The following is a 16500-nucleotide window of genomic DNA, read 5'->3' on the forward strand; positions in this document are numbered from 1 at the left end:
ATATGTTAAACATCCACTAATCGATTTCTTAGACTGACCGATAAGTTTAATTTTATTAAACGGTTTACTAAACAGAGCTTATTAGTTTTATGTTCCAAATGAGGATTTTATAGTGTCTTTTTTAGAGTAATTTAACATAAATTACTTTATAGCAAGACGATTACGAGTACTTTTGAATAAAAAACATTTATCGATAAGCAAAGAAGACCGATTAAAACGATCGGAATGTTTAATAAACCCCTGTTACTAAATTCTGATTGTATTATACCCCCACCCAAGTAAAAATAAAGCGTGCAATTAAATGTTTATTCTGGCAAAAAAAAAAAAATATTTCTCCACAGAGTGCGATGACAAAAAAAAAAGGTTTGGTTGTTGTATATTACAGTTAATTCGACTAAGCTTAGTTTATGATTATATAGTTAAGTACGTATAATAAGATAATCGGGTACGTTTGTTAAATATGAGCTCATCGCTGCTATTTCAATATATCATCCCGATCGGTTATTGCACAAGAACGGTTTTATTTATACGTATTATGTATGTACATAGGCAACTGGGAGGGGGAGTTGGGGGACGGTGGGCGTGGCTCCTACATGGGACATCCGTGAACATAGCCGACGTTCCGGAAAATGGCAGCCGCTGCTGCGGAAGTGAGAAAATTGCACGGATTGCTGGCAGCCGCCGCAGCAGCAGCAGCAGCACTAAACGAACTGCTCAATCCGCTGGGACAGCAGCCCAATCCGCCCGCTCCGCCACCGTCTTGCACCACAAAGTCCTTTTCCATGGTCGCCTGATGACGCAGCTGCTCCAGGCGCAGTTGGTTCTGTCGCTTCCACTTGGTCCTGCCAAATAAGAAAGCAAATTGTTCGGTTAGTTTGCGTTTCCATATTGAAACGATCGATCATTACTTTATTGAGACATATTTGATAAATTGGACATTTAAAACAAAAAGCCTATTTAATTATTTAACGGTTTCAAAAGGTCTTTAAACTCCAACAGTCAACATTGCGTATAAGTGATACAAATTGTAAATCTCAACCAGTGTAAAAAAGTTTCGTAATTTCGTAATTTCGTAATTTTCAGTTAACAATATTAAAAACGAATTTTTTAATTTGTAGGTTTCATTTAGAAAGATGTTAGTAATTTACTGGCGTATATGATTATATTATGTATAATTGCATATAAATAGAGCTTGGGTACTCTTTTTATACGATCGAATTATTGACCTGAAAATCATCATAGCTTCAATGTTTTAGATGGTTCAAGAAATATTAAATTTTTGCAAATGCTGCAAGGGTGTAAAAACTTTGGCTTGCCGAAAAGTTTGCTTCCTTTCTTGTTTCTATTTAAAAGGTCACCGATTTGTTTACTTCGGGCGGATTAAGACTTACATATGACCAAGTCTTTATCATTGTTTAAAATTTGTAAAGTTTCGCCTTTGTACAAAACAGACAATATTACTATTAATTATTGTAATTAAATTATAAAAATCGGTTTATGGCTTATGGTTGCTTAGTTCGATATCCATTTCTGCCATGAGAGGATTCCGATCTGGACTCACCTTCGGTTTTGGTACCAGGTCTTGACCTGCGTCTCGGACAGGTTGAGCGTTTCGGCCACATCGCTGCGATCGGCCACGCTCAGGTATTTCTGGCAGCGGAACTTGCGCTCCAGGTAGGCAAGCTGGGCGTGGGTGAAGGCGGTGCGGCGGCGTCTCGGCTTCCGGCCGCTCTTGCTCATCTGCAGCTTGTGCTCCGCATAGCCGCCGCTGCCTGGTGTGCCGCCCGATCCCGGTCCACTGCCGCCATTGGGATCCCCGCCACTGGCTGCCGCTGCCAAGAGACCAGCGGCCACGCCCGCCGCCGCCGCCGCTGCTGCTGTCAGTCCGCTGGGGACTCCACCACCGCCAACTCCGGCGCCACCGCCTCCTCCTCCCCTTCCTCCTCCCGAACCGGATCCGGATTCTGGGCCCCGTGCGGCCGATAAACAGGACTCCACACTGGAGTCGTCGTGGTGGGTGAATCTGCGATGGTGGTGCGGCAGCAGCAAATCCTGCTGGCAACCAGGTGCCGTCGAATCCGGCGTGGAACGATCCTCGATGTCTATATCCGACTCATCATTGGATAGATCAAGTTCTGAGTTTGAAAAAACAAATTTAAAGAATAGAGTAAATGCTGATCATAAAATTCAAATTGTTGTTTAGAAATAAGCACAAATTATTTAAAACCAAAATAGTATTCATCGATCTATATAAATTGTTATTAATTTTAATTTAGTTGCTGAAGTAATACAAATTGAAATATGTTATTTTCTAAACAGTGTTTTTGTTTTCTGCAATATATATATTGTTAGTAAGCAGAAACATCATCAAATGCTTTCTACACAAGAACAACTTTTCAAGTCCTTTGATTAATTAGGGTATACACAGACGAGAAGGGTGGAAAAAGCTTTTTAAAAATGAGAATATATACAAATACATTTTAAGAGATTCAATGCCATTGATTGACCACTTTTGGGGATTTGAGTAGAGTAAAGAGTAATGTCAAGTGGGTGGTGAAATAAAGACACTAGCATTAAGACACTGTTGCCTGCTTTTAGGTGCAGCGTGGCGTCGTTAATGCGTCGTCTTTCGACCCGTTTGTCCCGTTCGTCCTGTTCGTCCTGTTACTGCATCCTCTTCTTTCTCTTCTCGAACGCGTGCAGCCACTTCCGGTTGAGGAGTGACCCGGGAAACTCATTACCGCACCACACGGATGTGGCAATAGACAACGCATCGAATAAAATCAAATGGGCAAACCAAGTGGGCGTTGGTCCATTAAGATGACAGGGCGGCGAATCGGATGAGTTGCAATTTGCAGCAATCAACGTGTTATTTATATCCGCCCCACATATCCTGTTCCCATTCCAGGAAACCGTCCTTCGCAAATGGTAATGCAAATCCAAGCCCAAATCGGACTTCCAATCGGACGCTGCGGGCTGCCTGATTAAATTCACGTGTCGTCGAGCTCTCAATTGTTTCCTATTGGAATTTACATCGTCTGCCTCATAATGCACTCAGCGAAATCGAAATAAAAGATATTTTTTCATTGTTTTTGCATACCCATTATGTATAAACACATCATAAATGGTAAACTCTATTGACAACATTTCTTCTAAGTAAACCAAAATGTTATTGATTGTTTTAATTGATTTTCTTGTAAGTTTAATCTTTAGACAATATTAAGTTGAAAAGTTAGGGAGATATAAATATCATTAAAACATTTAAAAGATCTTTAAAATTAGACTACAGTGGGTTACTGATATTTCTAATAGGTTTTTTAATTTAAAAATAAATTAATTTATATTTATTGTAATTTCAATACAAAAGTTATTTTTATAACATCAAAATTCGAAACCAACGAATTTACATGTGAAAAAGTGCAGTTCAAATATGCATAGCAAGAACAATTTTTTTTTATATTTTCCTTAACATTTATCTAAAAAATAAAATAAAAATGTAAGCCATATTTGAATTACGATTTTTTTCAGTGGAAAATACTCAAGTCTTCGGCAGAGCATCATCTTGATTTACGATTCTCCGAACCTGAGCGTCCGCCGCAGGCGCTCACGTGTGTCCGCTCAGCAAGGATTCTTTTTTTTTTTTTTTGCTTCATACTTTCCGCCCACTTTTCGAGTTCAGTTAGCGGGCGGAAATAATTTTTATATTTGTGTAATTTAACCCCAAATGGGTTTTGACTTCTGATTCTATTTATAGCGATTTGCGCAGACAGGACGTAAGGGTAGATGGTGTGGATATATGAAAGGTTATTCAATTATGCGTGTGTGTGTGGTGTGTGTGTGTGTGTGTGGTGTGTGTGTGTGTGTGTGTGGTGTGTGTATGTGTGTGGATATCCCGGGGAGCGTCTCGAGTGAGTTCTTACTTTTTCCTCGAAAAGTCACGTCGTATCAATTTGCGGCACAATTGCCATTTAATAGGCACTTGAACTGTGAGACACATATAAAAAGAATGAACGTAGAGATAGACGGAAAAATCGGTGAAGGATTCGCGAGATATGTACTTGCATGTGCCGGCAATTTAGGCTGGATTAAGGATGACATATGTACATATGTTAGTCCCAGAAATTTACACTTGAATTAGGACTCATCCTAAATTCTGAAAACTTTTTGATAAACTTTCTTATATTTAAAAAAAATATATATTTAAAGTATATATAGTTGTACGCAATACAAAAAAAAAAAATATACCTCTTATATAATTTTAATCTTAAATTTTGTAAATAATCAACTGATTTGAAATTTGAAATTTCCATACAACTATGTTCACTATTTATTATCTGTGATCTCTCCCCATTGAGTTCAAGGAAAAATCAAAGCTCGGAAAACACTTGCAGTAAAAGTTTCACTTTCTTCGTCTAACTGACAGCAATTAGGCTCTAAATAGTTGTAATTGTTGAGCTAAACTTTATTTAATGTCATGCATAATTAGAAGAGAACACATGACCAACTCATGCAGTTGGCCCAAACCAAAAACAAAGCATAAGTAAGCGGGCACCTGAGGCGGTACACTCGGAAACAAGTAATTTACACAATGAGCTAAATTAAATAATTATGGGTTTTGTAATTTTTTGGTAAATAAGCATTTCTTTCTTTTTATTTTGAAAAGTTTTAAGTTAACCATGCAACACTTTAAAAAATATTAAGATATATTTTGTAAATGCAATATATAACAGTTAAATCTTTCAAAATCAATGTCTAAAGACATTCTAAAATTGTTACGTTTTGAGTTTTTAGAAAAATTAAGTTTTAATTTAATATCAGTCGTTTTCATATTTCTTTAATACTTTTGTTTCTTTATACTTTGTTTTTTTTTAAATTAAAATTAAAATTAATTTGTTGAAGCTTTCAGTTTTCTGTGTACTTGTGCGTGGGTGCGAAAGCGTTTGGCATTGCTGGGTTTTCAGTTAGAATCTCAGTCCCAATTTCCATCCCCCAGATGTTTTTCCTTTCGGTTTCTGCTCCCCTGGCTAAAAACAATTAAAGTGTTCGTACGTGACAAATTGCTCGAGCGCAGGTTACGAACAAAGCTGTGTCAACGGCAACAAAAATAATATTAACTGCAACCCACACAGAAAACATTTATTTAACTTAAGCATTTGGTATTTAAAAAGTGTAAAAAACATGAATAATTGTTTGCAAATATTCAAAAGAATGTAAAGTTCTAAATAATTATTTCAAACCCTAAATTAATTATTTAATTTTTTATATCATTCCTTTTATATAATTAATAAATTAAAAAAGAAAAAAAAAACAATTATTAATGTTATATGTTTTTCATAAGACTTGGTTTATCATCTAGGTCTAGTATTAAGCTAAAGCGAACTGCTTTGCTTTTCTGCAAGCAAGCAGTGCACAATTAAATTACTGCCCAAAGCGCTTGTTTTTGTTGTTTCAACTCTGCCCATCACATTCGCTCCTTCTTCCCTCTCCCTTGCTCTGCTAAAAGTTTTGTTTGCGATAATTGAGCGAAGTGTGAGATTTAAATGCCACAGGCTGCCACAAAAAAGGGGTGGCAGCATTGGGGGCGGGAGATGTCGAGAGTGAGCATGGCAATTTGTCAGCGGTTTTAGCCGAAAAACCCCCGACACCCAACAATAAACATCAAAGAAGGGGAGTGAAGAACAAAGAGCAGGCTAATTGGCCAACAAAGCCGTTTAGTATATACGCAAGGTTAGATTATGTTTGTTGGCATGTTGGATCCATTTCAATATTTTACCACTGAGAGTGAAAGTTTTTTCAAAATTAACGAGTACACATTTTCAAAAGCAATTTTTTTGGCATTTATTTTTTTGTTTGATAATTAACACTTTATTTATTTTTATTTTCGTAAAATGTTAGGCAAGAATATTGCATCAATTAGATTTGGTTTTTAGTATCTAGATTTTTATTCCATAGTATAACTGAGAATTCCGATATACTTGTGTGTTGAATCTAAAAATTATCCAAATCTTTAATAATTTAATTTATAAAAGCTAAAATTGTATTCGAAGGCATGACTGTTTTTATATTACAACAAAAATTGGCAACGTCATTAAGTTTAGGAAAATAATGAAGTTTAATTTATTTTTTCTTGTTTTATTCAATTTAAATTTTGCCAAACCTCCCAAGAGGTGTTATACGCAAAATGACTTTAGAAGGATCTGATGTACTCATTTCAGTGATACTGGATACTAGATAACTTTTTTGGAATGAAAGTTCTAAATTTATCATTTATTTAGACGTAACGTTTTAAAACGTATACTTAATTTTTTTTAAATAAGTATATATCCTTAAATATTTTCTATTTCACTATTTAGAAATATGTCCTAAAACTTACCGGAGTCCGTTTGTCGTCGATTGATCAAATCGCCAAGAAGATCGCGTATCAAAAAAGATTTCGAACTCTGCATTTTAGTGGATTTGCTTTACTTTGCTTTAATATAAATAGCAAACTATTTTAGTACAGATTTTTCGGCAGCTGCTCCATTTTAAACATGTTGCACTTGACACTCTTTTTAACAAAAACAAAAATCAGTAAGTCCTTGTGTTTATTTTGTTGTATGAATTCTTTTTTTTTTTTCTTTAAATTTATTTGAAGGGTTTTTTGTTTTTATGCTTATAATATTTTCCGTCGGCAGTGTTGGGCAAATTCAGTGATTATCTTTTTCGGCTCGTAATCAAATTTTCCAGGACGAAGCGCACACACACATATTTATATAAACGGCAGAAGTAACTGTAACTGAACCGCTAAGCGCCGAGTCAAATGAACAACTGAAATGCGAAACGCCGAACGTTTATTAATCCTTTTAGCGAACATCGCCAGGATTCACCCCCTCACACGAACATACACACTGGCACACACACACTGGCACACACACACACACATGGAGAAAGGCAAGTGAATTACGCGGATTTGTTGCTGTAAACGGGACAGTTTAGCGCCCACGTCGACGTCGGCAGAGGAAAAATGTAAAAAAATGTTGCTACAAAAAGGAAACTTTCGCAATGGCCGCTGCCATTTAACCGTTATTTAATCAGTTGCCTTAGACGCAGCACCATCATGCCATCCCACTTGCACACAGACTTCCGCTGTCCCGTTAGCCATTTTGTTTACCGTCAGTCGCAAGGAGAGCAGGGAGCATCATCTATTTGTCTCCCTCTTGGCACAGGGCTGCCGCCTCGCCATTGGCTGTCATTGGTTTATTTTTTGCATTCCACCCTAATGTCCAGCTGAATGAAAAGCAACCCTTAAAGCTTTCGCTACTCCGCCAGTCGTTCAAAGCCTCTGGTAGTCGCTGGTATTACGGTCTATGAATCGGATCAAATTCGCAGGTTGAAAGTTCGAAGGCCAGAAACCGTCGCAAACCGAACGGGAATATCGAGTCGCCGTCGGTAAGTTGACAACCCTATCTAATGGAAAATTCCTTTTTTGTAAGTGTTAATTAAGCCTAAACAAATTTGAACGCTTCAAAATCATTCGAAAATTTAGCGGCACACAATATTTGAATAGAGCAATAGATAAACAAAGCCTTTCTGTTTTATTATTTTCACATTTGTGTAAAAATTTTGGAGTGCCCAATACCGAACATAAAAGTTGTAACCAAGTTAATTAAATATGTTGCATACCTAAAAGGGATTTGCCTAGATTCATATGTAATATAAAAAATATATCGTAAAAATGTTTACCGCTTAAAAGCATTAACATATTGTAAATATTTGGTTTAGTTTTCGATATGTTGATTTTCGACTTTAATCAAGATTTGTAATGTTTTGAATTTGTATTTTCAGTGATTGCATGCATATTTAAAACAAATGCAGCTCTACTATAATGGGGATAAAGTATTGCTTAAGCAATATATTTCTATATTTTTACAATATTTTAACATCCAAATACGTGACGCATTTGTGACGCTTTAAATTACTGGGACTTTACTACGACTAACTCTAATCCTATAGATCTAAGTGAAGTGGTCGAACACTAGGAATGCGACACTTAGTTTTGGGACTCTTCGATTAAATCTAAGGCACTTATAGCTGCGCCCAAGAGATGAATGGAACCGGTGACTAGCACCTCCAGTTGCCCGCCGTTGTCCGTTTGGGGAAATCTTCGTCGGATGGCGGTAAAGGCGTCGGTTAGCGTATCGTACACCTGGCCCACATCCTTTTGCTGTTGCTTTTCGCAGAGGTGACTCCATGCCTCGGCAATGGCCCGCGCCCGTTTCAATTGCATTTCGGCACTAAAGCGAACCATCACCTGGCTGGGAGCATTTGGCGTGGAGGTGGCCAAATTGGGCACAAAGCAGACCATGTCGAAGGCACAGGTGCGATTTAAAAGGTCCAGCAAAGGCTCGAAACCGGATTCCCCAGTGCGATTGAAGATTAGGATCTTTGGATTTACACTGCAAAAGAAAAGGAATCAAAATGTCTTAAGGTTATATTTTTTATAAATTCTAAAAATAATTAAAACCTAAAATATTTCAGCTTGTCACCTTACCTAATCATTTTTTTTTTTTTTTTGTACTTTGCTGTTTAGAATGTAGTTCTGCTTTGAAGTTTAAGTTTATCTTTAATTAACTTGTTTACTACAGACTTTTCCAGCCAGTTGGCTTTGAGCTATAATCGTAAATTACTTTACTACACATTTATTACTTTTCGTCTGTAAGCAAGTCTCAACCTTGACGTTTCCTTAAAACCTGTTTAACATTGTTTGCTTTGATTTTGGAAATAATTGATCATTACAATAAGCTCAGAAAAAAAACGACAAGCAAGTGGTTTTTTAATAGAAAATTAAAAAAAAATATACCAATAAATATTTATTTACATGTACAATAATGTAACTTTTGTAGGGAAAACAAAATTATCAAATTTAAATTTTCGTTTTAGTTTCTTTAAAGTTTAATTGTTGTATTTGTATTATTGTAGGATGAAATAATGAAAAATAGTAATAGCTAAACTCCTAACGATTTTTTATTTTTCTCAGAATGAATTGGCTTGTTTTTGGTAATGTACAAAATCAAGAGAACCCAAATTTGAAAACCACTTTTAAAGTTAAGCCGCTCAAGTCACTGACTAACAAAATATCTACTTGGGATCCTCAAAGGACCTCTGCTTACCTGTCACGCACGCTCTTTTCGAACCATTCCGTGCACACGGCCATGCTCTCCAGGGTGTGAGCACCGTCCAGATGGAGTCGCAATCCCTGCCACTCGACCAACTGACACCGACCTGGCCAGTGGGCGCTGGTTAGCCCGTGCAGCAGCTGCGGATCCATCCTGATCTCATTGGCAGCATGCTCCTGTCGCAGGGGCTCCCTCGCCTGCGACAGCCAATCGCCGGCCAGCTGAATGGCCAGAGATGCATTCAATCGAATCACATCGGTGAAGGTCTCCCAAATCGGAGCGTATAAATCCGATCGGAGGAAGTATTCCTTGGTGGGTGGAACCTCGAAGAGGATGGCGCCCTGCTCCTTCGCCCGCTGGCGGATCACCTGCAGACACTCCGGCTGACTGACATGGGTGAAGACATGCGATCCGGGCTTGATGACGCCCGCCTTCTGCCAGGCGATCTCGGGCAGTGTGCGACCCAATAGCTCCGTGTGCTCCAGTCCCAGCGATGTGATGCCCACTGTGCGCACATTTCTCACGATATTCGTGCAATCGTGCTCACCGCCGATACCCACCTCCAAAACGACCACATCCACCTGTTCGTCGACGAAAACATGAAATCCCAGGATGGTCAGGAACTTGAAGTAGGCGGGCATATCGTGGTCGTATTCCCGCTGATCCCACAGTCGATTGTAGACCTTCCAGAAATGCTCCGTGAACTTCGCCTTGGCCAACAGCTGGCCGTCGATGCGGATCCGCTCGTTGGTGGACAGGATGTGCGGGGAACTGAAGAATCCCGTGCGGACGCCTTGATGACGCAGCAGGGATTCGGTTAAGGCGCAGGTTGAGCCCTAAAATAACAAAGTTCAAATAAATTATACTATTAAGTACTATGTATGTATGGTGAAATGCCTCTTCATTTCATAAAGTCATTAATAAATATTTAAACGATCTTAAGGCATACAAATATAAGCGAGTAAAAACTATCAAGTTATCACAAAAAAAATTAAAATTTTAGTTTGCCAAAATTTATAACCGCGATTTTCTATTGAAAATTCATTCCAAGAAGATCTGAATTTTGCCATGCCAATAAAAATAATGGTCCAATAATGAAATGTCATACCTCGTTGAGTTCAAATAAAAGTAAATAAATAATATGAATAAATAATATTCAAGGGGAAATTAGACATTTTTAAGGTACTTTCTAACAAGGGAATATCAATATACATATGTACATATATATTTATTATTAGATTGATATGAAAGCATTTTTGTAGCATTCCCACCAATGGAAATCCATTAAAGTAATTAAGTGCGAAATTATCAGAATTGGATTTTATCTGATTACACATATTAGTTATCTGTGAACGTGTCTTAGAACAGTAAAAAAAAAAAGTGCAAATAAAAAGTAAAGAAGTCAAAGCTCAATTTACGGCCAAGCGAAATTCGAAACAAGAAATAACTGGAAAGTAAACAAAATTCAGATACTTAGACGTGATGATACTTCTTAACTTCTATTCGCCATTCTGTAGTTTCTTTAAACAGGAAATAAAATTATATTAAATATGGTAGATTTGGGGAATTTGCATAGACATAGATAGCAATGATGGGATACATTTTTTTTTTGTGAAATAACTACTATCAGTAAGTAAACAAAGCGGTTAATCGCAGTTGTTGCTAACTACAACCTATGTTTTATCAGCATGAATTTGTTAAGCAGCCTTGAAGTGTGTGATATAAAATACATATGTTCGAATAAGTTAAAAACAAAAAGGTATTAAAAGGAGATTTTTCCACAAAACTGAATATACCCAAATGGTTATCACATAAAGGGTATCAAAAACACCAACAGATCCATTAATAAAAAGAATATCAAATTGGAAGTCAAACAAATCTTATCAGCATGTGAGCGATTAGCGGCCACGCCAAGAGAGCGAGTTTTCTGATTGGATGAGAGAGGCAGAGAGCTAAGCGAACTTAGAGAGCGAGATGCAGCAGTGGATTAGCCTATTTAGAAACCAGCTGATGTTGAATAACAAGTCGAGCATGAAGCAAAACTCAAAAACTAAACCAAAAAAAGACCACAATTATAAAGCAAACAGAACACGAAAACAGGTTAAAGATTGTCAGCTGACCTTGCCCTTGGTGCCGGCTACATGGATGAAGGACAACCGCTCGACGGTTTCAAGCGGCAGACCGCTCCGCTCCAGATATTTAACGGTATCCGCTTTGGTATCAACGCGACCATTTTTCATAGAATTCCTTATAGCTGCATCATTTGACTGCAGAGCGTTTAACCGATTTATGGCCTCCTGGAAATGGGTAGAAAATTTCATTAATTACTGTTTATGCTTTTAAAGCTAAAGACAATCCCTTCGATTTTATATTTCTCATTTAATTAACAATTTTTATATTTATTGGACAAATAATAAACCGACAAACAGTCGGTCGCCAGAATGTATGCAGTATGTTCTTTTAGTTTATTACTAAGTATTCAAGTATTTCATTTCTGTTATCATGAAGTGAATTTTAAATAAACCAAAAAACCATTTTAATTAATGCTCGTTTTTCTATAGCTTTAAGTAATTTTGAAGCCCATATTTGTTAATCATAAGAACTTCTCTGGGAATGGCTTGTACTCATTTTAGATATGGCTTGTATCCAATTCATATATATAATTAGTAACCAGATTTGGGTAAAACCGAATTGTTAATTTAATATCGTAGAAAACATATTATGCGAGATATAAAAATTATCTATAGCAAATAACAAAATAATGCAAAATTGAGGGTTTTTGGGCAGTCTTATGCTGAAAGATTTTAGAAAACTCGATTCAAAGTAGGGGTTTGTATGTTTTGTAAATGAAAAAAAATGTTAACCATTTTAATGTACATAGTTCTGGGCATTTACTAGGACTTACCTCAAAAGCGGCATTCTCAGCTTTGCTGTTGTTGTTGCTATCATTACTTGTACTATGATTTCCATTAATGTTCTGTGAAGGGAGATTTAAGACGAGCTCGGCCAGGCTAGCACCTGAACCGGAAAACGATCCCGCCAGCTGATCTGTGGGCGCAGCCAATCGTACTCGGTCCATGCGTCGGGTGCTCACTGTACAGTGGGAGCTCACTGCACTGGAAGTGCTCAAGAGGTTAGCGGCTAGCGATGTGGGCTTGCCAATGCGACGGACTAAGCGGCCCAGTTGACGAGCAGCCATATTTATAGAGCCGGAACGGGGACTGTCGTCCGGCGATCGACTCTCCGGTCGCGGCTCTCGCAATTCCAATCACAGGTGCGTGAGCGGTATCTAAAGACAAAAGAGACGACAAGAAATTAGTAAATAAATAGCTTCAGTTACAATAGAAACAGCGAGCAGACAGTGGGATATTCTAAAAGCGCGTGTGCGTGGCCTGTAAATTATACACTAGACCAATTGACCGATAAGATTTAATCAGCACATATGGTAATAAGTAAAAAACATATTTGCTAATCCCAAGTGTTTTCAAATATTGCGCCAGATAATGGATATCGATTGTGGGTGCTGGATAAACAAGCTCGATAACAAGCCTATCGCACACACACGTGCTCAAAAATCGCACACAAACTATTGCAGCAGTGCAAATAAACAATATTACGATTTCCTCACTTGCAATTGCAACAATCGAACAGACTTTTCAATGGTATTAACACTCACTGGATATGTCATTTCATTTATGGAAAAACTTGTTTAGCAATAAAAACGAAATCAACGTAAACGGCAAAACACACAAACAACAACACTGCATTACATGTGCCCGGCGAACAGCTGTTTTAGAGGCAGAGCTGTGCAGTTGGCCATTTCCAAGTCATATCTAGCTACTACAACAAATGGCTTGGCTAATTTTGGTATTCTATTAACATACAATTATTTGGTTTTAAATTCGACAATTTATGTTTTTTCTGACGTGCTACGTGCTACTACATATTTTTTAATTGCAGTTTTTTAATTTCTTTGTATCCGATTTACGCATTTGAAAGCGGATGGGATTTAAAAACTTTTATAACATTTTGTGCAAAAAAGATTAGGGAATGCTGGACAACATTTAAATGTTTGGTGTTAAATTTTCTTTTTTTTTGTTATGCCAAAAATAAAAAACAAATGTGTGTAAAAGGAAAATAAATCTGAAAGGTGTTTACACTTTATGAGCATAAATCTGATAGCGTGAGAAATCTAAAAACAATTCTGTTTCAGCGAATTATTTAATTAATTTTTATAAAGCTGCCTAATGTTTCTATTTACATAACATGTCATTAATGACAAATCTAAGCTTTTTGCAATTGACAGTTGAATACAAACTAATTTAAATATATATCTTTAAGCCACGAATTAAGCTATTTTTAGCTGTTTTCGGTTATTGTTGTTATTTTTTAGCTAACCACATGATAATAAGCAGTTAGCCAACACTGCCCAAATGTAAACAGTAATAACACGCGGGTTCGGTTGAAATTGAAATGAATAGATGATGGCGGCGGAAACAAGCGCGAAATCCAGGTAAAACGAGACTCCCAGCCAGAAATTAGAGCTATAATAGACACTCGATTCTTTAGCAACATGCGCCTGGGTATGTGCGAGGTGTGTGCGGCGACTGAAGCACGCTACGCCTGTCCCAAATGCGAGGTGAAGACCTGCAGCCTGCCCTGCGTCCAGATCCACAAGAAGGAACTGTCCTGCGATGGACAGCGGGATCGCACCAAATTCGTGCCCCTCAGCGAGATGACAGCCCGGGAATTCATGAGCGACTACTGCTTCCTGGAGGAGTGTACACGCTATGCGGAGAATCGTAAATCCGATCAGTGCAAGCGATTCACAAGCGATCAAAGGAATCTCCCAGTGGCGCAGCATCGGATGCAGATGGCGGCCAAGAAACGCAACATCCAACTGCGCCTGCAAGCGGCAAACTTCAGTCGGCACAAGGAGAACACCACTTATCTGAACTGGAAGCTGGGGCGCTTCTACTGGCGCGTGGAGTGGCTATTTGCCAACATTCCGCTCGAGGCAAATTCTGGGGATGTGGCCCGTTTTGTGGACGCCCGCTGTGATGAGCAGCTTGTCCTGTCGGATCTGATCCTTAAGTACGTTGATCTGCAGCAGGAAACGGCACGGGACCATCGCAAGCTGCTAGCCAACCATCAAACGGCTGGTGTTGGCCAGCTCAGTTTTTGGCTTAAAGCCGAGGGCGTGCGTCGCAGCTCAACGAGATGTTACCCCCTGGAGGCGGCCAAAACGCTGGCCGAGAATCTATCGGGCAGGACCATCGTGGAGTTTCCCACCATCTTTATTACCTATGAACCGAAGCCACCAGGAGGACATGAAGCCATTGACAGCAGTAGGTTTCCCTTCGAAATTAGAAATATCTTTAAATTTATAACCTGCTGATATTAATTTATTTTTAATTAACATTTAACTAAGCTCTTTTTCATCATAAGTACATTATTTCCTTTTTACCAAATAGAAGATTTACAAAAATGTAAAATTCAAACATCTCACTAACTATGACTTATAATGAATTTAAGACATCTAAATCAAAAAAGATTTTTAATGACTGGCATGGTAATCAATAGGAATGCTTATTATTTTGAAAAATTATCCCAGTTAATTTGATTATGCGTGGATCAACATTTTAATTTAAGTCAATTCTTAAAAGATTTTATTTTAACAGAAGTTGGGATCAATATTGTAATCTTAAACATTTATTACCATAAAGTTAATAAACCGAAAGTGTAACCTATTTGATAAATATATTTTGAACATTTTTAGGTGAAGAACTAGAGGAGGAAGAGGCGCCCATGAGCAAACCAGGCTCAACAGTCAAAGCAGCCTCAATTGCAGAGGATTTGGATGAACCACATGATGTCTACCATGATCTGGCTGCGGCCTTTGCTGGTGAGGATATAAGTGAACCTGAAGACGACGAGGAATTCGAGGCACTTTACAGAGAACAAATGGAATCGTAAAAACGAACCCCATCTAAAGATAATGGGCAGATACTTCCAAAAATGACATAAGAGCAAGAAGCCAAGGGCAAAGAGGCCTGGCAAATAAGCCTGCCCAGAATTTGCCAGCGACAAAAAAGTGCAACCAAATATGCTGAAAGGCCACTATGACACCCATAATCACTAATAATTTAGCAAATAAAACTCTTTAATTGTATATTTTTACATAAATGTTGTGTATTTTCTCGTACGCATTTGATTTAGTTTTTATTTTAGGCTATTTAAACATTAAGAATTCATACCACACTTTCGTTTCGATCTAGTTCCATCATTGTCAACATCATCATATTACCAAACAATGATCATGATCATCATAATATTTTTATAATAAAGTAGTTTGAAAAATCATGTTACAGAGCTTGGGTTAAACGTAATTTGTGTACACTTTTTGAGTACAGAGTTTGTGGTCAGTACACAGCAGTTTGTCTCTATTTGGAGGATCTCTAGTTTAATTTTGATATATACCAATTAGAATTTCGATTTGTACATAATACATATGTGTGCCAGTATATTCCTATATAATTTCATTATTTTACTTTCATTCCTTCTCCTATTCTTTGCTTCTTTTTTTTGTTTTGTTTTGTTTTTGCCTGCACCAGTTTTTTTTTCGTATATTATTAAAATTAAAAATTAAAGCATAAACAAACAAGTTCTAACAAATAAACATTTTCAAAATGCATTTTCAATTCAAACAAAAAGGTAAACAAAAAGAGGAAAAACCATTTAAATTGTTCTAAAAATACATTTATAATATTAAATATGTATATATAAGTGGAATCATTTGCATATTTTTTCACACCAATCGTATAGACACAGAGAAGAATACATCGAGAAAGGAAACCATGGAGAACAAATAATTTGCTGCTTAATCGCTTATCAATCCAATATCAACTATGTAGGTTTAGATAACAACAGATATAGATCAGTTATATATAGTATTTAGATGTGGAAAATACAGCAATGCATAATCAAAGTGAATTCCGAATTAATGTCTGACCTCCTTCGAATACATATTCCATACAGCTAAACAAAAAATAATCATAAAAACTATGCAACATACAAAAGAAACATGTATATAAACAGAAATCGGGATTGTGGATATATAGAGGGGATTGGGGATCGAGTGACTACATAGAGAAAATTTACATATATATTTCGCTAGTCGTACATTAATCGCTTTCTTCATCGTTTCCTCAATTAATCATTCACTAAACGTTAAGACCATCGATTGCACACTCACTCACACACACACCACACACACATACACACACACACACACACACACGTACAAATTGATAAAATTAAGTGTTTAATTTAGTTGGGTGAGTTA

At 37.3% G+C, this 16500-nt stretch overlaps 4 protein-coding genes across 5 annotated transcripts in view; 2 read left to right on the forward strand and 2 right to left on the reverse strand.

The window, feature by feature from the left end:
* Positions 1-16500, forward strand: part of LOC128264553 (uncharacterized) — a 230872-nt gene that overhangs the window by 151453 nt on the left and 62919 nt on the right.
* LOC128264576 (NK1 transcription factor-related protein 1) lies at positions 329-7168 on the reverse strand. The gene is made up of 3 exons (XM_053000133.1): positions 6374-7168; positions 1562-2135; positions 329-842 (listed from the first exon to the last, which is right to left on the reverse strand). The coding sequence occupies exons 1-3, from the start codon at positions 6444-6446 to the stop codon at positions 590-592; spliced, it is 900 nt and encodes a 299-aa protein (XP_052856093.1). The 5' UTR covers positions 6447-7168; the 3' UTR covers positions 329-589.
* LOC128264566 (folylpolyglutamate synthase, mitochondrial) lies at positions 7868-12956 on the reverse strand. 2 transcript variants are annotated; one of them, XM_053000120.1, is made up of 5 exons: positions 12832-12956; positions 12061-12444; positions 11276-11452; positions 9150-9991; positions 7868-8435 (listed from the first exon to the last, which is right to left on the reverse strand). In XM_053000120.1, exons 2-5 carry the CDS (start codon positions 12352-12354, stop codon positions 8030-8032), a joined length of 1719 nt encoding a protein of 572 aa, XP_052856080.1. In that variant the 5' UTR covers positions 12355-12444; positions 12832-12956; the 3' UTR covers positions 7868-8029. The 2 variants fall into 2 exon arrangements, with proteins under 2 accessions (XP_052856080.1, XP_052856081.1); XM_053000121.1 differs by lacking the exon at positions 12832-12956 and adding an exon at positions 12784-12802.
* LOC128264574 (box C/D snoRNA protein 1) lies at positions 12518-15478 on the forward strand. The gene is made up of 4 exons (XM_053000131.1): positions 12518-12600; positions 13549-13668; positions 13725-14503; positions 14935-15478. The coding sequence occupies exons 2-4, from the start codon at positions 13637-13639 to the stop codon at positions 15129-15131; spliced, it is 1008 nt and encodes a 335-aa protein (XP_052856091.1). The 5' UTR covers positions 12518-12600; positions 13549-13636; the 3' UTR covers positions 15132-15478.

Source organism: Drosophila gunungcola, unplaced genomic scaffold (assembly GCF_025200985.1).
Source record: "Drosophila gunungcola strain Sukarami unplaced genomic scaffold, Dgunungcola_SK_2 000074F, whole genome shotgun sequence".
Classification (NCBI taxonomy): domain Eukaryota; kingdom Metazoa; phylum Arthropoda; class Insecta; order Diptera; family Drosophilidae; genus Drosophila; species Drosophila gunungcola.